Source organism: Cygnus olor, chromosome 13 (assembly GCF_009769625.2).
Source record: "Cygnus olor isolate bCygOlo1 chromosome 13, bCygOlo1.pri.v2, whole genome shotgun sequence".
Lineage (NCBI taxonomy): Eukaryota > Metazoa > Chordata > Aves > Anseriformes > Anatidae > Cygnus > Cygnus olor.
Genome location: NC_049181.1, coordinates 5,776,969 through 5,799,948, shown reverse-complemented (window position 1 = coordinate 5,799,948; position 22,980 = coordinate 5,776,969). Strand labels below are relative to the sequence as shown.

The 22,980-nt window shown below is 38.8% G+C and overlaps 1 protein-coding gene across 10 annotated transcripts in view; it reads right to left on the bottom strand.

Moving 5' to 3' along the window:
- The window catches only part of DIAPH2 (diaphanous related formin 2), a 191,553-nt gene extending 168,573 nt beyond the window's left edge, over positions 1–22,980 (bottom strand). For 2 of the 10 annotated variants that reach the window (XM_040572801.1, XM_040572803.1), the window contains exons 1-5: positions 22,013–22,307; positions 6,514–6,546; positions 4,375–4,494; positions 3,851–4,027; positions 2,320–2,424 (exon numbers count right to left, since the gene is read on the bottom strand). In XM_040572801.1, coding sequence (XP_040428735.1) covers positions 2,320–2,424; positions 3,851–4,027; positions 4,375–4,494; positions 6,514–6,546; positions 22,013–22,132 — 555 coding nt within the window. In that variant the 5' untranslated portion in view covers positions 22,133–22,307. Of the gene's footprint in view, positions 1–2,319; positions 2,425–3,850; positions 4,028–4,374; positions 4,495–6,513; positions 6,547–22,012 lie in introns of those variants that run through there. The other 8 variants (XM_040572805.1, XM_040572806.1, XM_040572804.1 and 5 more) reach the window with 7 other exon arrangements.

Here is a 22,980-nt window from a genome sequence, read left to right as displayed (position 1 = left end):
AAGCCCTTTTTCTGTTAGAAAAAAATATTCTGCTTATCTATAGAACATCCATACTGGAGCTGATTTAAATTAAAAGCATATATTCATGCATTTTGGGATTTATTTTTTTTCCAATTGTTAGTGGCAAATGTACTCCCAGTTGCTGCAGCTCATATGGTGAGCAGTAATGCAGTCTGTTAAAATTTTTCAACAGTTAAGACATGCCATGCTTTTCTTACTTTACTACTGTATTATGGTACTCAAGGAGTCTACATTTCAATACCTTTATATGCATGGTAGAGAACCATATCTCCTAATTAGTTTTGGGAAAGAAATGCAAGTAGTTGCATTGTGAAAATTTCTACTGCTTCAATAAAAATATTTTTGCTTATAAAAAAAATTAAGATTATCTAGTAAAAACAAAACATTAGAACACAATCCATAATTCTCAAGACAGTCTAGGCAAAGCATATTAACTGAAAATTTCATATTTACCGCATAAGCTTGAATAATTTTCTATTAACCTGTGTATTTAGCTAAACAATGCTTAACACGCTTGATTACTTATCAAAATTTGCAGTCCTTCACTCTGTCCTTTAAGGCAAATACGTGCAAGAACATCACTCCTCTTAAAAGGGTAATCACAATTTGCACATTGTAATAGAAACTTTTCCTCATTTAACTTTTTAATATTTAATGCAAAGCATTTAGGTTTAATAATTGCATGTGATTCTAGTTTTTTTTTCCTGAAGTTTAACTACAGCAAGCTGATTTTAAAAGTTAGAAGAAAAAAAAAGCTTACTGTGTCATTTGCAGTCTATTCTTACAGATTCACTAGGTAGACACCAAAAATAATCTTATTCTCCGCTCCATTTAATTAAGAAGCAAATTACTGTTTAATATAATGTTATCAGTATCTTGCAATCAGACTCCACCATGTAGAGCTGCTAGTGCTGTTGCCATAAGGTGTTTGAACAATTATTCCATACACAGGCTTTGTGTCTAGTAAGCTACTTTTTGCAATAAAAGGTTAAGTGTGAAAAAAGGATGAGATTCATCCTAATTTCGAAATAAAACCATATACATTATCTAATTCTATTGAAGAACCATGCTGATATCAAATCTGGTAACTTGAAGAATACTACTGTCCCTTAAATATGAAAAGCTAACCCCTTCCACCACTTGCCCCCAGTGCTGATAAGCAGTTCTGACAATATTGCAATTAATTCAGTTCCTTAGAATTCAGTAATATAGTAGTTCTTTGAAGTTCTATATGCAGCAAACAACGTATACAGCAACAATATATACAGCAAACAATGGCACAAATCAGGATACAAACTACTTCTAGTGAAATCACATCCATTTGCATTTGTGTTTTGTGCAATACTCATGTAGCCTTGTGATGTATTCTCTTATTACATAGAAGAACTGTATAGTTCTTTTTGCATATTGCCATAGTCATTTTTCTAACACAGAAAAAGCATTACTGTTTTATTTTATAACTACTTAGTACTAATATTCCTACTACTGAAGAAAATAAATTGTAGCTCATCAGCACTTGAGATGATGTTGCCACACCCTAACAGCTGTTCAAGCATATACTAGTTCTCTTACACTTATTTCTATTACCCCAAAATAGACATTTTCAAAAATTCTCCATGGAGATCCATCAACTAAGGGTTAATCAGTCACCTTTCAGTACAGACAATAGCCAACACAAATAAAAGGTCTGAAAAATATTTTTCTACTTGAAAACAGTTTCAAATGGTACTTTAAGACCATCTCTTCACTACAGGAAAGTGAAAAGACCATGGTACCTTAAGACCATCTTTTCACTACTTCCATAGTATATAAAATGATTAACAGAATATTTAACACAATCTTCAAGCCAGCTACATATTCAAATTAAGCTAAAATATTGACTTTATTTCTAAGTAATTTCAATATTGTGGTTGTCTAACACTGCAAATTGCACATCCAGTATGTATGCTGTTACTTAAATCATAAAGTCATGCTGTCCTTTCCAAGTACTTTTGGTTCAAAAAAAATCATACAAATTGCACAAAAATATTTTCTAGTTCTATTATCCATTACTATACATCAGTGAATTTGAAATTTATTGTGGTTTACAATGAAGCAGCACCTTTTCACATTGCCCAGCAACTCAAATGCAAACACTTCATACCCAGCTGCAGGAGTTTCAAAGTACACTAGTAAGCAGATTTTTTTTCCCCTCCTATCACTCTTAGAAGGTAAATCCAAAAAAAAAAAAAAAAAAAGAAGTTTCATCACAAAGCTAAGCTTATTAGTTTCACTTGTTTGGGAGAGACAACTACTTACAGATTTGGCAGTTGCAGAAATGTACTGGACAACCATCTCACGTTTTGTGGTCAAGTCTTTATCTCTTAAAGGAGCTTTACGGTCTTCATTTAAATTCATGTCTTCCTGTAAAGAAAGAGACCATCGGGATTTTATTTAATATTTTTGGTTTTCCAATTTTTATACTTTTTTTCTTGTACAAAATGCTCATTTTTAAGCAGAAGTGAGTTTTTCCAGCATATCTGCTTTAGTCAGTTTAATTCTGATCTGATTTTCTAATCTAATTCTGTCCCTTAAAGTGCCTGTTATTTTCAAGAGTTCGTCAAAAATATGATTGCATTGAAAGCAATTGCCATTAACGAAATTTTGCTCAAAAAATAAAAACAGATGACAATACTCATTACATAAGTATTAACTCTCATCACATCCCTGTGCCTTTTTTTTTTTAATAAAAACACAAATTTTATTACAACTAACAATGTTCCTGCAACATTGCTTCTACCCAGAAGGCTCAGATTATGTGTACTATCAGCTTGCCACTGGGGTAGATGTATGTTCCAACTGATGTATTTAAAACAACCTTGAAAATCCAAATACCCTACTAGATATGTAATATGTATAAATGCCTGCTTCAACTTAACAATTAAATAAAAAATGCAGCCGTTACTAGCCATGACTGTCTTGCCATTAAAAATCAAGGTTACATCAGATTAGCAGCTAAGACCATTCAATGCCACTGCAAGAACTTACTAGTCAATAGGTTTTTCAGAGAACCACTAGTCTCTGGAAGACTGGTCTATTGTCTCCTTCAATTAACATTACTTGGAAAAGTCAAAAAGGAATCCTTTAACGTAACAAGCAAATCAAGCAAATGATTGTCTTTCAAACAAAAATGACAGTCTTTCAAACGAGCTTCATTGAAGAGAAGAGAACTGTGCAATGGAATGGGACAGTTCTTAGGCCATGCTGGCTGTGTGGAAATTTATGACAATTTTCAAGAATGATACAGAAAACAGTACCTAAAGCAATCTCAGAAGGTTGCCCTTCCCGATGCTTTGTGTACCAACACCAATGTGCATGACAGAATTAGTACACATCTATTTCTAAAGTCTGTTTCTATACTACTAATAGAAAGCATGCTTGTGAGTGGAACCACAAACCTTGACAAGTTCACCTAAGAAAAAATGGTCAGGATTATATAAAATTCAGCTTTGAATAATTATATAACTCAGAATTAATGGAAATTATTATTTTCCAAAGGTATTTACTTAAGTTTATTAAAAACAATCCCTCAACAGCAGTGTCTAACTACCACAACTAAGGCATACAGAGATTATCTTAATGAAATAATCCCCAGTTTCTCCCACCTTTTTTTCTCCTTTTTCCGTTTATTTTCTCTGAAGAAGTAGTCTAAGAAACTTGTATAGAAAGGATCCCACCACTCAGAGTTATTCAGCTGTTTACATACCAGAACTTCCAAAACAACATTTTAAACTTACTACTACATTAATAACATGAAAATCTCATAAAACAATTTGGCATGTCATCTTACCATCATTTTTTCAAAGAGATCCATAACTTCTTTTTCTGATAAGTTCATGCAACGTTCATCAACAAGTGCCTGGGAAAGTGGGATTTCACTTATAGTTGGTTGAGCATCGATAGGATGCTGAATAAGAGGTTTCTCTTTTTTCACTGCTGATTTTCTGAAGCTTGTTATTCTGTCACGCTGTAAAGATATCCATTTAAAAATAAGCAGAGACAAACAGAAACATATGAAAACAGAGACATTAACTCAATTACATGATAGTAATACACACATATTTTTAGTTCATCTCAGCAGCAGAGATAAAATTCAAACTACTTTAAGTAATAATTCTCTTACATTCAGAGATTAGTTTTCATAGAAAAAAAAACATTTCAGGTAGATTCACAACAGGTTACATGCAAATGCGATATGACTTCCTAACAGTTTCAAAAGCATACCATCTACATTAAATTCTTAGCATTTCAAAATCTCGAGTTGATCTTCTGTCATTACTCCCTAATTATTCTCATAGTGAGTAAACATGGTACCACAAAGGTCATGTCCAACGTTCCTTCACCTGAAGAGCTATAAGCCTTTGGAGGACAACTGAAAAAGCCAGCGTTGGGAAGGAGCCACTCAAGTTCATCAGGCTTATAAAAAAAATCCTGCTGAAGTAAAATAAAGTTCATAGAGGAATTAATGCTCCTAGTTCACAACTCCTTGAAGTGCTTTTGAGCACAGACTCCTGAAATTAGCATGTAATTTTAAAAAGCCAGGTAAAAGATTACTCACATAAAAGCAGCCATCCATAGTTAAATACACATAAAGGACATTAGTGAAAGCATACCATATAACTTGCCATGACATTTCACTGGTTAACATTGACTTGGTTTATGCCTTATACCCCCCCACACACACTTTTTTTTTTTTTTTTTAAGCATGCTTATTCCGTTAATTTGTTAATATTGGAAACAACCAACAAGCACACCTTCCTTATAAGGCCATTTGTTACTGTATTATTTAATATCTAACTCCATCCTAAATAGAGTTAGATACAGACTTAGAAATTTTTTACTTCAGTAAAACCATCTTTATAGATAGGTGTATATATATACACACACATGTATGAACATACATATGAATGGAACGTTATATGTATAGAAATTTTGTAAATTAACTGTTTGCATCAACAAATACTAGTATATTTGTTTTAGGCAAGGAACAGCCTTATTAAGATGTGCTTTCATTTACCAGCAGCTTACGTAGGGTTACCAGTATCATTCATAGCGTTTATTGCACTATCTATCAAGACATATAAAACAAAATTTATGTTGTCTATAATTAACATATGCGAGGTGTGAAAAATCCAAAGGACTATTTCATTTGTAGGAAACAGATTAATTTTAAATTAGTCCAATCTGGAAGGGAGAAATTTGATTAAGTGCTTTTGAAGACAGGCAAGAGCAGTTGTTCATTTATTTTTCCTGTTTCATTTTGTTGTGGTAGTGGTGTTTTTTTTGTTTGTTTGTTTCAGGGTTTTGTTTTTGTTTGTAGGTTTTGCTTTGAGATCCTATTTGAGACTGTTGTAGACTTTTGAACCAGAAGTATCCCCAGATAAGCTGCATGTCCTTTGAACTTTTGGGAAGTTATTTTTTTTGTGTTTGTGGTTTTGAGAGGAGTGGGTTTAGATTCTTCCCCCCCCCCCCCCCCCCCTCCCCCCCAGAAGTCTTACATTTGTGGACAGAAACACATTACCTAAAAGGATATTGTCAATTTTTTAAAAAATGCAACCATTTTACACTAATCACATTTTTCCCTCACAAGAATAGTCATGCTTCTTTGAAATTCAAATTAGGACATATCCTACTGAAAAGGCTACAACATGTAACATAATGCTGGCAAAACAACACCCAAAATTAACCAATATACATCAAATGCAGTTTTACTCCTCACTTACATTAAAGTACCCTTTCAGCAGTCATGAAGAAGTAATTCACGATCAATTTCACTGTACTGTGATCCATTTGAAATACACATCATTAACAATAAATTTGTTTAATCAGACTGAGATGTAAGATCACTTTAAAGACATAAATGAATCTTACATATGATTACCAGGCACTATTTCTTCGCTTCAGGTATGTAAGTGATGACTAACAAAATAGCCAGCATGGCTTAACTATCATACATAGAAAATAGAAGTTGATAGTTGTACTGCAATCTATTTTGAAATTATGAAATAATATCAAGTATATGCAAGTATTCAAAATTATCTGCTTGGTGCTATTGAATACAAAGTTCCTCAACATACAGTGCACTATTATTAGCCAAAATAGTTCCACTTGAATCATGTAGTTACTAACTTCAAAGAAACACTGCAGACCCTTTACTGTTAAAAAGAAGGCCAAAAGAAGTAACACGAGTTACTTCCAGAAAGTTTAAACACATCTACAGTATTACCAAAGCATTTAGAACATGGTTAATGATAACAATTTGGAGAAGCATCTTTAACAACTTTTCTTCAATTGAAGTTACAAATGAAGGTCGTTAAGTATAGTAACTAATTTTTCTAAAACCCAACACTTAATATCCTTATAAGAACATGTTATATTGTCCACAACATTTGGAATAAAATAGCATGCAGCGTGTAGTTTTCATTGCAAATTAAGATATTCCAAAGACCTTACCACATCATCTGCCAAAGTTTTTATTTGGATATTCTATTAAAAAAAGACACACACACAAATCAAAGAAACAAGGCAAAATTACCTACTGTTTTAGAGTAAAGTCTATATTCCATCTATCCTAACATTTAAAAAGCACCCAAAATTTCAGGAAGTGTTCTAACACAAGCACAACTACATGAGCATGGAACCTGATGTATGTTATCAAAAAAAACAGGCTTATATCCCCTCTCACCTTGTCTTTCAACCAGTTAACTCACAAAACTGCAGCATGTATAACTAACACCTCTACTATTTCGCAAAAATAAATAAATAAATAAATGCAATCTCTCTTTAAACAGCTTTCCAAGACAAACACTGAATAAGCTGAATCAGCAAATAGCTATGACAATCTCAGTTTTGACAGCTGTCGAGATTTGAGAGATGAGAATTTACTGTGCCCTAGCTTTTTGATCCTTGTATCATTTTAGCACTGTCTCATCTCCTAAATTCACCTCAATACTCTCAATAGCGAGTACCATAAATTGATTGAAGAAGTAATGTTAAAACCAGTCACTATTACCTATGCCTCCCTATTCTCACTTTTTCACTAACAGTAGTAAAAACCTGCTGATACAGATCACAAGTGTCATATCTTTATCCACAGCCAAGAAAGCAATCTTTATTGCACTACCATTATCAACAATCACATCAAGGAAGAGTAGGTTAATAAGCACTACTTAATTTACACCAAACAGTCATGAATAGGTAATGGTCTAGAACTTAAGGAGGAAAAAAAAAAGAAAAACAATTGCTGTATCTGAAAAAGTGCAGTAATGGGTGAATGACACAGCCCTGCAAGTCACTGGTTCTAACCAGCAATCCTTGGGCAGAAGGATTCTGTGCTCCTTGGTTATGCTCTCACCAGCCAAAACGTTCAAGGTGCTCAAATTAGTTCAATATTAGTGGAAATGAACTTATAACTGTTCAACATATACCATACAATATTTTATTTCCCCTGGTGGAAGATGTTAATACACAATACTGGTTTTAATTCCACTTTCTGTCTCAGCTACAGTTGCCATTATTATATTTCTGAAGACAAAGAAATGCGCAAGAATATAGAAATACTGGAAGAAGGGTCAAGGCATGAAGGAGAGACAATAGGTTCACACTTCAAAACTTGAACGGAAATGAACTTTTTCCTCAGGCAGATAGTGACAGGACAAGGGGGGGAATGTTTTTAAACTAAAAGAGGGGAGAGTTAGATAAGACGTTAGGAGGAAATTCTTCACTCAGAGGGTGGTGAAACACTGGCACAGGCTGCTCAGAGAAGCTGTGGATGCCCCATCCCTGGAGATGCTCAAGACCAGGCTGGATGAGGCCCTGGGCAACCTGATCTGGTGGGAGGTGTCCCTGCCCTTGGCTGCTGGAAAGAGACAGTAAGAAACAACAACAACAGAAAACTTGACGCTGTAAGCACTGTTCAGCGACAGCTAAAACACCGGTATGTTAACACTGTTTTGAACACAAATCTAGAACACACCACCACAAGGAGTGCTACAAAAAAAAAAAAAAAAAAAAAAAAAAAAAAAAAAAAAACCTCCATCCCAGACAGACTCAGCAGAGACGGCTAGAATAAAATGTCTTTCTAGTCCAGATATTTACACCAATCCTTCTCCTTCATAACTGCAACATCTCAAACCTCTTCCTTCCATCCTACAGTTCTCTAGTTTCACTGTGTAGATTTAGCATGGAGTTAAAAGAAGAATTAATACTCTAAACTTGAAATCAAAACTAAGATTTCTTTATTCCAACAGACTTTCTTAATGAAGATTGTTCATCAATAAGTCCAAAAGAAGTAAAATTCAACCATGATTTCAATCCAGAGACATCTATGTAAGCAAGAAGTTCTAGAACTCAGAATGCTTTAGCAATCACTTGTACTAGAAACATTCCCCCTGCTCTCCCTTTATTTAAGTACTGTCAATCTCTCCCAGAACCTCCAGCAGGATGATCTACTCTATCCCTACATTTATATCGCATTTGTCACTCAAAATCCTCTGGCCAAAATACTGAATACTAAAGCAAGATACCACACAACTTTTTTTTTTTTTTTTCCCCAGACATCAAGCCCACTTCTCAGAACTCCTTACGGTGCACAAACTATGCTGCTGCCAGTAGATACTCAAGATAAGCAACACATTTAACAGGTAGAAGTGAAACCGCAAGTAGCTGGAGGCAGAAGTAAGGTAGTTATATGCCTGTAGATTCTCACTGACACACAGTTTTGACAGTCTCTTACACTAAGAAGCAAATCACAATATCTTGTAACTATTGCTTTCAGACTGATTTAAGAACCTAAATGAAAAGTAGTTTACCTCCCTAGGAGAAAGCTTGAGATATCACAGTGTTTGCAGTCAGTCCTCTAGCATTAGTCTTTCAACCCCCTATAAAATGGCCAGAGCACTACAAGATGAAAAGAGATCAATCCTTTCCTAGCTTGTTAAAGACACAAACTTTCTGATTTTAACAGTATCTCAAAGGCAAAAGGTTTTGCAAGAACCTTTATGATTAAACATTTGCAAATAAAAGATATTAATGTTGATACATAAAACCACACAATTTAAGAGGTCAGCATATCATCTCTTTTCCTCCCTGCTTGTTAATATTAGCACAAACTATGGAACTTCACCAATTCCTGTACCAAAGCACAAATTCCTACTGATTTACCTAAGTCTTTTCAGTGAAGGTGGAATTAAGTGACAGAGCTTTTTTCAAATAGAATGCCCTTCCATTCCACCAATAATTAAAAATATTTACTCCACACAGTTTTAGTGTATTGCTGTTAGTCTCTCACTACAGACAAATCATAAGGCACTCCAAAAAAGAACAGCATATACTAATGCAATTGCACCACTCAATTCTTTTATCTTAAAAGGTCAGTTTCAACCTTGTTCATGTCCTAACAGGGACTGCAAAGAAATTTTTACAACAGCTCACTACATCTATTGGTATAAAGATCACCATTTCCTCATCAAAGCTCAGTTCAGACTACTGAAGTAATAATATCAACATTTAAAGAATTAAATGATTTGAGATGATTAGCTTTTAATGTTAAAATCACAGCAATTATATATTTTTTCTTTTTCTAACTTCTTTGTTAGCAAAGCATTCCAGATCACATGGGAGCTGGCCACGAATTCTAAGTTGCGAAGATAACTCATAAACACTGTATTATATTTAAACAGTAGTTATCTGTGTTCAGAGCTGTTACACTCAAGATTCTCACTTTCACCACAAAAATAAAATTAAAAGCAACTCACAGTTTACCACATATATATAATGAAACAGTGATCAATCAGCTGGGTAGCTTCTAAACCTACAAACAATTTTTACTCTACTGCTTGCCACTCACCAAAATCACAGCATGCTGTAATACCCTCTTCTGACCACAGGCTACAATTTCAGGTGAAGCAAACTGAAACTTGACCTTCTTAGTTTAAAAAAATCAGAAAGTCAAGAGAAGATGATTTTTTTATTTTTTTTTGAATTTACATGGACTTCAATCCCTGAAAGAGACTTTGGAAAACTTGGCTCAATGAAAAGTGTTTAACTTACGGCCATCCTCTCAACCTGGTTGCAGGAAGCTCTCTGGCATTCCCTGATTACTGTACTTTCTTCCCACATTCAAGAGGAGACTGATCATTTAGAATTAAGCAATACTAGGAAAATAAGATATACAACTCCATGTCAAAGCCAGAAGGTCACCCAGGGTGGTCATTATTAACAGCAGAGGGCACCAAGCCTTTAATGATAGAGCTAGAACATTGAACACATCAGCACTGCTCCCAGATAGGAGGGAAGAGAGACACAGGCTAGAGGCACATTAATAGTGTACAGTGGCCCTCACAAATGCCATTTGCTGATCCTCAAGGGATGAAGGAAAGGTGCACCTTCACACTCCATCCCTGTACAAGGGGAATACACAGATCCTAGGAAGCTTTCTGGTCTGACTTCAACAGCAGGTTGAGAGAAACTGAAATGGCTTCCTTATTTTTGTCTGATTTGACAGAACACTATTAACACTCCAAAAGCAAACGGACTAATCAAGAAACAGCATTTTTCCAGATGACATAAAAAAGCCTTTGCCAAAAAGCAACTTAATTCAGAAGATGAAAATAGTAACTGTAAAGAAACTTAGATGAATTTTCTTCAACTCCTTCAAGAAACTTCTGTTATTTGTAGCTCAAAATAAGCTTGTTTCAGACAATGAGTCATTGATGTTCATAAGTATGCTTCAAAATCAGAGCAAAATTAAAAGGTGTAGCTCCACAGCAGTTTAAGCCAATAAAATTGCTGGTTGTGAGACACAAGGGCAAGGGTGGCACTGGGAAAGCCACCAGCTGGATCAGCTTAGACAATTGTAAAAAAATAATAATTCAGAAAGCCTATTAGAAAGGGACAGTTTTCACATTAGCCAGTGCAAAGGAAGATAAAAATAAGTTTTGACATTTTCCAGAGCTACTGCTAGAATCCAAATAGTTTCCACCAAGTTTCTACATCAACCATATCAGACAAGTTCTCCTTAAAGCAGCATAGGATCAGCAGTTTATACCAGTATGCTACATGACTGGTGAGTTCTTTATATAGCACTTCGTACGTTCAACTTATTTACAGACTGGTGGAGCCGTTCCCAAACTACACAGGTAAAGGTACAGCAGTAGGCTTTGATAAAGTTTTCATCTGTAAACTGAATATGATTTTCTTCTGACCTTTTAAATGACTAATCTGTGCTTTCCTATTTGAACTTCAGAAAAAGCTTGATAAAACAGTAGCTCCATTAAGGTTAGCTCAGAGTATACTGAGATTGAAGCTAATTCCTGAATGACTTTTGAGATAAACAGTAATCCTATCAGTTAACATTTTACATTAAAATATTTGTTTCATGAAATCATGGTAAAGATTTAATAAAATTCACATGGGTAATTTAAGCACATACCACTCTTCAGTGTTATGACAAACTATCTGTTTTGCTTACCTTCCCCTCTAGCAGCATTTAATACTTTCCTCATAACCCATTACAAGCACCTGGAATCATGAATTCCTGCTCCTTCTTAACAGGAACTCTCAACTGTACTGTAGTCAAATGATCCTACTGGCTTCTCCATTATTATGTACAATATAATTCCTCTCTATTCACATGCTACTTCATTTCCTACTTCCCTGTAGGACAAACAATCTTCTCAGGAAGCTGCTATAAACAGGAAAGAATACAAAAAGGAGGAGAAAGCCCCTCTTTGTATCTCAGCAACTGTAAATTCAGTTTAACCCACTGTTTTGACTACTGAGTTGCACTGTAGTCTACGCATGCTGGTTATTACTGAACCTAAAATTTCTGTTCTTCAAGGAAAAGCTAAAATCCATTGCTACAGCAGCATTACTCATTTTCCCAAGTTTTACCATGATATTAAATGTATTATCAAATTTATTATTGGAAAAAAAAAAAAAAAAAGCAACTTTACAATCAACTTGTTTATGAAGGGACCAAATACTGGCCAACCAAACATTTGCTCTTTGCTAGGAATTGTCTTGGAAGAAAGAACAATATTGTAAGGAGTTGTTGACATGACCACTGTGACCATAGTCCACAATTACTGGGTACAGACAAAATGAATAGTGTTCGAGGGTAATTCCCACTCCTTTGGCTCACTGCATCCCTTCCACTACCAGTTCCTTTGCAAGCTCTGTTTTTGGCTGGCTGAGTTCTGTGGTATTCTGGTGGTGTGGTTTGCTTTGTTTTTAAATATTAAAGACAAATATACATGCCCTCACTTCTTCGAAGTCTATCAAACGTAAAATTCTCAATTTTCAATGAGCTGTCCAATATTTGATTGTATTCTTCATGGTATGGGCTTTGTTAGCTTTTGCAACTTACTATGGGTCTTCTGCTTTATTGTTAAGTATATAAATCCTCTCCCAACAGCAACGTTCTACTTTTTTTTAATCCTCTCCTCAAATGGTAGCAAAGGAATCATCAAGCAGACTGCGATATTTATTTCACTGTCTATTGTACTCACAAGAGCAAGAGGTGTTCCAGGAAACCAACAACATACTCAGTTAAGAGTCTTCTCAAAACTATCTCTGCATATAGCAGTAAGGAAAGTATACAGAAACTGAGACTGTCACTTCACAGGGATAATTAGACTATATATACCTTCATGCATTGCCAAATGGGAAGCAAGTAAGCAGGAATGAAAAACAATATGCAAGGTTTGTGCATAAGGACTGGAGAATTTTCTCAAATCAAACCGGTATCTCAATGACTTCAGAAGAACTCTCTCCAAGTTAACCAGTCACTGTTCATCTTAAAACAAAATACCTAACTTGCAACAAAGGATTAACCCCAGGTTAAAGGCATATGGTTGTACTTAAAAGGGCTGCATGTCTATGAAAGGGTAAAAACAGACTAAGACCCTACTTCAGTAAAAGTGAAGATAAGCCTTCTAAAGTTAAAACAGTCGCTTTAGGAAATGGGAGGTAAAAGGTGGTGGCTTATTCTCATTACTCTTAATTGACCAAACTCAATAGCTCTATAATAGCTTTTACTCAGTCTGACCAGCTCCACAACATACCTAAAGGAAAAGATCAGCTGCTTGCACTCAGGAGAGCACAGGACAGGGAAGGAAGATGCACAGCAATTTGATGCACACCAAGTGTTGCTATCTAGCAAACTAGCTTTGTACTGACGCTACATTGAAAGCAAAAAAGCTCAATTCATAGCTTGCGTGCAAGCATCAAATTGAGATCAAGTCGGCACTTACTATATCAAGAATTGCTTTGACATGGTTTTTCCAATGTAAGCATTCCAGAACGTTTTTTTCAAAAGCACTCCATAATAATAGTATTAAAAGAAAAAAAAACAACAACAAAAAAAAAGCCAAGTTCCTTAAAAACTCAGAGCTCAGAAGTCAAGTAGATGTATTTTTTAAAAACAAGCCGCAGAAATACAGGGCTTAATATGGCTCTGACAGGCACAGTTGGCAGAAAAGCAAGAAACATGCAGTCAGTTCAATAAGCATTTAAACGATCCATTTACCACACCAGGAGCTTTACTGCATTCACTTGTAATGAAGTCCCAGAAGTTGACCCAATGACTATTGAAGTGATTAATCTAACAAGTGATTTCAGTCTATTTTCCCAGGAAAAAAACACTTCCAGATTTTCTTCCAAACCAAAACCAATTTATTTGCTTGCTCTAGGTGCAGTAAACAGAATATGCTGATACTGACAAGCTATCCTGCCCAATACCAGTACAATAGCAAACACACGAACAGTTCTCTAATAAAGCATACCTGGCACTTTTTTTCCCCCCAGGCACAAAATATATGTACAAAAAGCTGTGTGGGTATCTTAAAAGATTTTTAAAATTATTCAGATGAACTTCTCACGTCTAGTATTTTAGTAAGTGAAGCTTAAGAAAGCCCACTTCAAAAGCTACACCTCTTATCAAGCAAAGCATGAGATTTATCTGACACTCAACTATCCAAACTCCTGTTCGTTTTTCATAAATACAATGGTATTCAAGAAAGACCATTAAAGTATTAATTGCTAAGACTATTAGACTTGAAATTAAAATTAAGTCCAAAATAAATGCAACTCTGCAATGTTATGTTGTGTGTGGCTCAAAAAACTAACTGTATATGGCATCAGCATATATGCTTAGTTTGACAATTGAAGTACACTAAGAAATAGAATTTGATTATTTTCCCCATTTACACCACTGATGACCACTGCAGTCCCAAACACTCTTCTTTTTTCTTCTTTAAGCAAACAGTTCCCTACTGCAATGCAACTGGAACACTGCACGTAACTAAGATTAATAACTGCCATGTTCTCATCTCCTCATGCAATCAAATGCAAACATCCAGCTCAGTTCCATTATGAAGACACAGTTATTTTTAAAGCAACTTCAATTCTACAGCTATACAAGTATATAACAGCAGAATATGAAGAACCAAAATGTAACAAAAAAGCAAAAAGAAACTATACTGTACAAGAAATAACTACATGTATCTAGAATCTACTGAACCTCACATTGTCTTAGTATTTGTTCCTTACAAGAGCTACACTCATCAAAAAAAAAACCCACACATCCTCAAAGGTCAATATTCTAATAACCATCATTAGCTCTTGACACACTACTAACTGAAAGAATAACGACTACAGAACTAAAATTTCTCCTGACCAAAGTACTTTGCATCACAAACTATCACAAGATGACTGACAAACAGTCAATCATATTTAACAGTGGTAATGGATGAACTTAGATAAACTGAAGGAAAAGGAATTCTAGTAAACAATCAAAGAAGAAAATAAATACAGGAGATTTTTGACTAGATCAGTCTCTTCATCTCATTAGTGCCAAACAGAATGGTCAGAATAGCACTGAGGTCAGCACAGAGACTAGGCTAGCAATGCTGTCCAAGAATAGCTGATAGTCTCCTCTTCTCTGCCTCTGAACAAATATTTTTAAGGCCACCATTAACGTTCTACGCCTAAACAGCACACAGTCTGTTCAAAGTCACAGACGTTGGCTAGGTATTCAGTTCAAGAGACTTTCTGAAAAAATAAGCAACTACTTCAGCATTTCATTGATTGTCATCCCTTTCCTCCATACAATCAATTAGTAGGTAACAAACTTTACAAACTGTTATTACTACTTTTGTTCAGCAAGACTCAGTTTATTTACCTAATAGAAAGTTACGCTTGAAATCAGGAGACCTACAGATACTTACTCTACTAAAACTGTAGGAAAAAGCTACTTCATTCACAAGAAAGTGATGAGTTTGATACAAAGTAACATGTAAGTTTATCCTGGTCCAAATTAGTTTTGTCTACTTGAAACTTTTAAGCTAGTACAGAGACATAGAAAGCCTTTCAATTGTTAATGTTTTCTAAAAGTTATCTTCTCTGCTATTATAAATGGTTATAATGGTAAAGTTATTTCCTCCAAAATGAAGTTATTAAATAATAAAAGACACCGAATTTAAAGAATGACCATGGCACACAAGTTGTAAGGAACTATGTAAAACCATTCATTTTAGTCATTTCCTAACTTCTTGTGGTTTTAAGGTTAAACAAGTAAACTGATGAATAACCAACTGAAATTGTCAGTTGCTTCAGCAGCAACGGACATCTTTTCCTCTACTTGGCCTCTAGAATTGGGCAGGGATGAAAAGAATTGGAGCAATTTTATTAGCCTTATTGTTTACCCCTAAAGAATTGCAATTGATGTGGAAAACATGAAGTCTTCTTGTAACCCACCCAACATTTTTGAGCCTTAACCTCTTCCTTCTACTGGGTCATCAGCAATCACAATATCATTAATGCTTAACAGACTATTTGCAATACAAAAACAAAAGTTTGTACTCTAACTAGGATATTGGACACCACAATGCTTCAACTCTCAGAAAGCATCACTCCTGTATGATGAAAGCACCACTCCACATTATGATATGCATACTGTTAGTTTTCATGGTAATCCTCTTCCGCGTTGCCTCGGTGAAATCTGGTTTGTTTGCAAAGCTTCCTGTACCGTATAGAATAGCTCTACAGTTTTGTCTTACAAGTAGTAGCTCAGGAAGTTTAATTACCACAAACAGATAGGTTTATCACTGTATCACTTCATTTAAACAGTGTCAATATCAAATCACATTACAAGCTAAAGCTAGTCAGCACTAAGTATGTCCTGTTCTACCATATTAGAACTAGTGCCCGATCACTATCCTTTTCTGCAACATAAGCAAGTTTTTTTAAGACATCAATACCACTCTTCAGTTGCTGGAATATCTTGACTTTGATCTAAGCACACCAAGCGCCTTCTAAAACATACATATTTCAGGTGTATTTCAGGCATATGCTTGAAGCGAGAATCCTCTACAGGCATTCACTAATTTTACTGAGACGCTGTGATCTCAAACGTAATTTATTTTATTCATTTGCCAAAATCTTTTGCTTAACATGATTCATAATTCATGAATTATGAGTCTTTTCTTATGCGTTCTTTCCTGTGCAAAGAACACATTCTCTCCCCGCGGGAGAATGACACCCAACAGCCTGAGGTAAACGAGGTGGTGTTCCTACAGAGCACTGCCCAACGGTGACCGATACTACTGACAGCTCATTTCTGCCAAACATTCCTGCCCTGACGTACGTTTCCTAGCTATGTTACTCCACCCATCTGCCAAGTACACTCAGTTTACTTCTGCATTTCAGCTACTTGATAAGGCTTTTATTCCACTTTTTGACACTAGTTTGTAGCACATTAGTCAGAATCCTGGGTCCATACTTTTTGATTCATCTCAAAGCTCACACTGTTTAAAAAAGCTTCAATATGAAGCATAAATGATTTCTACTTTTAAACTAAAGTATGAGTTGCTCCTTGTAGGATGAATCATCAAAACCACATCATCAGATCTACTTGCATTCCAATTAAATAAACTTTCTCTTACCCCCAAGGTTTTATTTTTTTACCCCATGCTATAGAAGCTCTCTCTCTCAATCTACTGTTAAAGACAGCATAATACTCACACCACAGCCCTTTTCAGAAATAAAGTTTGTAGCTAAGTGAAGCATCTATCACTGAACAACTAACACACAAATCTGAAATTAACTTGGGGGTAAAGCAGCATGCTTTTACCATGGTACTTAGCCACTATATGCACAGATATACTTCTATTTATGCCAATACAAAACCAACAGGATATATTATAAAACACAATTCAGACAAAAAATATTGACCATAGTAACTTCTAGGTAGACAGCATTCAAATAGCCTGGAAACACCACATATCCTGTTATAATATCCCTTTTCAAGCACTGATTCATATCATCACATTTGAAAGGATCTCAGGTGTCTAGTCCTAATTCTATGTTGATCCTCAAAAAGCAGGGCCAAGATAAGAATCAAACCAAGCTGCTCAAGGCTTTGTCCAGGTTTGCACCCAAGGAAACACCTTGGTGCAAATGAAACCAAATGAAAACACCCAAGGATCAATATTCCAAGTATCTCTGGTCAACCAGAGCTTGATCACCCTTCAAATGATCTTGTCCCTTCATACCTAGTCAGACTCTCTCTTGTTCCAGTTTATAACCACTGTCTCCCGTTCTCATAGCATGAACTTCTGTAAAAATCCTGGCTTTAAACCCCCAGAAGATTGAAGATGATGAAGAACTGGAAGAGTCTTTGAGTTCAGCAAAGCTATGACAGCTATATCCTACCAGACCCAACACTTTCAAGCACTTAACTGTTTCCTATGTAGCCAATAGATACTTCCAGTGTTAAGAACAACAAACAATGTCCAAGTTAAGGACTAACAAATACAAATGCCAGCAATTTCCCTGACAACCTTAGTCTGTTTCCCCTAGTACAACAGGCATACTTTTAAACAAGCAAAACAAGCATGTTGCCAAACCAAGCTAAGAATGTGGCTGTTCACTGTTGTCGCATGCCAGCCTATCCTCAGGGCTGGCATGAGATCACATGATTGTTTGCCAAAGCAATTTAATTTTTTCCTGCCCATTTCACTGCAAACAAAAATAATGACAAAAAAAAAACTGGGCACTCATTCCCACCTCCAGTCCTTGTGACAGCACAAAATGATGTGGAAAAAAAAAAGAAATCAGAACTCTTCCACCAGCTGCAATGTGTCAAGGTGCTCAAACTAGGCTACTAAATTTTAAGAAAATACTCCAGTGTACATACTACTAGTACAAAAGCGGGAGCTAAATTCTAATTGTGCAGTTCTGTTAAATTCAACAAGTTATATTAAACTTAAATGACTTCCAAAATGACCCAAAGCAGAAAAAAGAAAAATGAGTTCTAATACAGCCCATCTTCAATTATGTGTGTGTGAATATGCATCAATTTAATTATCTAACACAGAACTATTTCACAGAATTGTTTGTGTTGGAAGAGACCTTAAAGGTTACCCGGTTCCAAGTCCCTGCCATGGGCAGGGACACCTCCCACAAGCCCAGGTGGATAAATGGTGGAAAGGCAGTGGTCATAATGAATCTTGATTTCAGTAAAGCCTTTGACACCGTCTCCCACAGCATCCTCACAGCTAAACTGAGGAAGCATGGTCTGGACGATCAGGTAGCGAGGTGGACTGTGAACTGGCTGAAGGGAAGAAGCCAGAGGGTTGTGGTTAATGGGACGGAGTCAAGTTGGAGTCCTGTATCTACTGGAGTCCCTCAAGGGTCGGTACTGGGACCGGTATTGTTCAGTATATTCATCCATGACTTGGATGAGGGAATGGAGTGCGCCGTCAGCAAGTTTGCTGATGACACTAAACTGGGAGGAGTGGCTGACACGCCAGAAGGCTGTGCTGCCACCCAGCGGGACCTCGTCAGGTTGGAGAATTGGGTGGGGAGAAACTTAATGAAATATAACGAGGGCAAGCGTAGAGTCCTGCATCTGGGCAAGAACAACCCCAGACACCAGTATAAGTTGGGGACTGCCCTGCTGGAGAGCAGTGAATGGGATAGGGACCTGGGGGTCCTGGTGGACAGCGGGATGACCACGAACCAGCACTGTGCCCTTGTGGCCAAGAAGGCCAATGTCATCCTGGGGTGTATTAGAAGGGGTGTGGTTAGTAGATCAAGAGAGGTTCTCCTTCCCCTCTACTCTGCCCTAGTGAGACCACATCTAGAATATTGCGCTCAGTTCCGGGCCCCTCAGTTCAAGAAGGACAGGGAACTGCTTGAGAGAGTCCAGTGCAGAGGCATAAGGATGATTAAGGGAGTGGAGCATCTCCCTCACAAGGAAAGGCTGAGGGAGCTGGGTCTCTTTAGCTTGGAGAAGAGGAGACTGAGGGGTGACTTTATTAACGTTTATAAATATGTAAAGGGTGACTGTCAGGAGGATGGGGTCAGACTCTTCTTGGTGACACCCAATGACAGGACAATGGGTGCAAGCTGGAACATTGGATGTTCTGCTTAAATATGAGATGAAACTTTTTTACGGTGAGGGTGACAGAGCACTGGAACAAGCTGCCCAGGGGAGTTGTGGAGTCTTCTTCTCTGGAGACATTCAAAACCCGCCAGTTTGCGTTCCTGTGTGACATGGTTTAGGGATTCCTGCTCCGGTAGGAGAATTGGACGAGATGATCTTTCAAGGTCCCTTCCAATCCCTAAAATTCTGTGATTCTGTGCCCACAGCCGATCCAGCCTGGCCTTGGGCACTGCCATGGACAGAGCTTCCACAGCTTCTCTGGGCAGCCTTGGCCAGGGCCTCACCACCCTCATGGTGAAGAATTTCTTCCTTATATTTCATCTCTCTCTCCCCTCTGTTATTTTAAAGCCACTACCCTTTGTCCCAACACTACAGCCCTGACAAAGAGTCCCTCCCCGGCTTTCCTGTAGGCCCCTTTAGGTACTGGAAGGCTGCTATGAGGTCTCCCTGGAGCCTTCTCTTCTCCAGGCTGAACAATCCCAGCTCTCTCAGCCTGTCTTCATAAGAGAGGTGCTCCAGCCCCTTGATCATCTTTGTGGCCCTCCTCTGGACTCCTTCTAATACTTCCATGTCCATCTTTAGCTGGGAGCCCCAGAGCTGAATGCAGTGCTCCAGGTGGGGTCTCATGAAAGCAGAGAAGAGGGGGACAATCCCCTCCCTTGCCCTGTCAGACATGCTGCTTTGGATGCAGCCCAGGGTATGGCTGGCTTTCTGGGCTGCAAGTGTAGATTGTTGGCTCATGTCAAGCTTCTCATCAACTAACACCCCCAGGTCCTTCTCATCAGGTCTCTCAACCCACTCTTTGCCCAGCCTGGATTTGTGCTTGGGATTGTCCAAATCCAGGTCCAAGACTTTGCACTTGGCCATGCTGAATTTAACAGTTCGCACAAGCCCACCTTTCAAGCCTGACATGGTCCCTGCAAATGGCAGCCCTTTCCTCCAGCATATCAAAAATTTTATTTGCACTGATTTGTAATTCAAACCATCTTTTTCATTATTAGCACAGATTATATCTCAGTAGTCTAGTCTTCCTGGCATTTTTTCTTGACTGACTGGGAGTAAATGAGACTTTACTCCTTTTAAAAGACAAAAATGAAGAAACCCACACCATTATAATGAACCACATCAAGCACTGCTGCCTCCCTTTTACCTTTAGATGGACATGGATGGGAAGCAGAAAACCTACATCTCCTCCAAGAATCCCTCTCACCCCCCAAAATAACTTTGGCTTTCCCAGCTCCACCTCTTCTGGAGCCACAGACATACAATTTTTTTTTTTAAAATCACTTCCCCAAAGGGGCATACAAGCAGCTTTTCTAGCTAGTTTAGGTACAAAGTTTGTTTTTGTTCATACTGTATAAGGAAGTAAGAGCTTGTTTCTAGTAACACCATTAAACAAAATAAAACAGCATATTTGGTTATGTTTTCTTAACATATACAGTCACCTTTAATACAGAGTTCAAGTTATTTAATATTCTTTCTGCCATCGTTATAAATAATCGCCACTTTCAGTATATTTTTAATGCATTATACATTATGAACTTAATATCTTCCCTCCACGCATTCCAATTGAGTTTTCAACAAGAAAAAAAAAAAGGAGTTTCCAGGCTACTCAGCCCAAGTTTCTTCTGTACTATACTTGAGAAGAGGACTACAAGGTGGGAGCACACAGATATTAACTAAGTTTTACTATTACCTGTGAAAAGCCTTGCAGGATTATACAATAAAGTTTGTAACTAGGACTATATTCACCATGAAGAGTCCAGTAAGCTTTAAGCATCCACTACACTGCTTTTCTGGAAATCCAATTAGAAGACTAAGGTGAAATATACTACTTCAGTATAAACCCAAATAAACGTGAGTACAGAAATTAGCGATTCAAAGTAAACGCTGATGCAGTAACAATTTTTGCTGCTCCCGCATTTATAACTTGCGATACACTGCAGTACTGTTGGCTGTGAAATGCACCTATGCTTCAGGTTATCAGGCAAAATCCATAGCCCTAAAGAGGATTTGATTCAAAAGCTGGCCTCTACTGATTACAAAAAAAAAAAAAAAAAAGGGAAATGGAAATTTTCCCAAAATTTTCCTGCCCGCGCCACCGCCCCCAAAAAGCACTACAAAACCGCATTAATTCCGTAGTTCCCTCGGGAAGCACGCGGCTGGCATCAGCACCGCCGACGCGCCGGGTGCTCCCGCAGCGAGCAGCGCCCGGCCCCGCGCCTCTCCCCGCCCGGGCGGCCCCAGCTGCGCCCGGCCCCGGCCCCGCCGCCGGCAGCGCCCCGCGAGGCCCGCAGCGCGCCCCCCTCCAGCTGTCCCCAGTCCCTACGGGAGCGCCCCAAACCTCACGGGATGTTTTATTGTTATTATTATTATCATCTCTAAGTCCGCCATTCCCACGGCCCCGGCCGCCCGCCGGGCCCCACGTCCCCCCCGCCGGGAAGCCGCAGGGCGGCGGCCGGCCGCCTCCCCCGCCCGCCTTCCTCCTTCCCCGCCGCCCCTCACCAGCTTGGGCTTGTTCCGGCTCTCCTCCTCCGCGGCGCGCCCGCCCCGCTTCGGGTTCATCCTGCCGGAGCCCAGGGGCTCCTCGCCGCCGCCAGCGCCCGGGGCCCCTTGGCCCTCCATCCTCCCGCCGACTCCGCGCAACCACCCCTCCGTGGCCGGGGCCGCGACCTCAAGGCCCCATGGGGCCGCCGCGCTCCGCCGGGCGTTTCCTCGTCCCCTCCCCGGCGCAGCCGTAGCAGTTCCTGGAGCCGCCGCCTCCGGCCGCCGAACGCCTCCCTCGGCGCAGGCGCGCGCCCCGGCCGCCCTCGTTGCGCATGAGTGGGGGCGCAGCGCATGCTCTGGCAGGCGGCGGCGGCAGCGCGGGCGGGAGGGCGCTGGGGTGGGGTGGCGGCGCCCAGCCAGGAAATGGCGGAGCGCGGGGCTGCGGGACGCGGGCGGCCCCTAGAAAGGTGAAGCGAAGCTGACCGACACCGCGCTGGGGTTATGCGGAGGGCTCCGAGCTCAGCCGTGCCTCAGACGGGTTGTTGGGAGAGGGAAGGGCTGAGTCCGCTGCCTGACACGTCCGGGTAGAGTCGGGGAGGCCGGAGCAAGCTGTGGTAGCACGGGCTCCTGAGAAAATGGAGCGGCTGGCGGTGGCTGGGGTAGGAGGGATTCGCCCGTAAACCCCGGCCTCGGCGGCCTGTGCCTCACGCAGCAGCGCTGGGCCCCACGCAGAAGTGCTGACACTTCCCACGCAGGGTTTTTCACGAGGTGATCGTGACTTCAGAATGCTTCCCTCCGTCTTATTTTGGAAATACACTATGCACAGCAGTTAACTGTGCCGTGGTGACAAAAATTCAGTTACTGTTACCAGAAATGAAAGACTACTTCTTTTCTTTTAAATTTTGAGAAGCCCAGCCTCCCCCTTCTGAGGCTTTGTACACATGTTCATGTTTAACAACACCAAAAGAAACTGCTTGAAGCCTTTC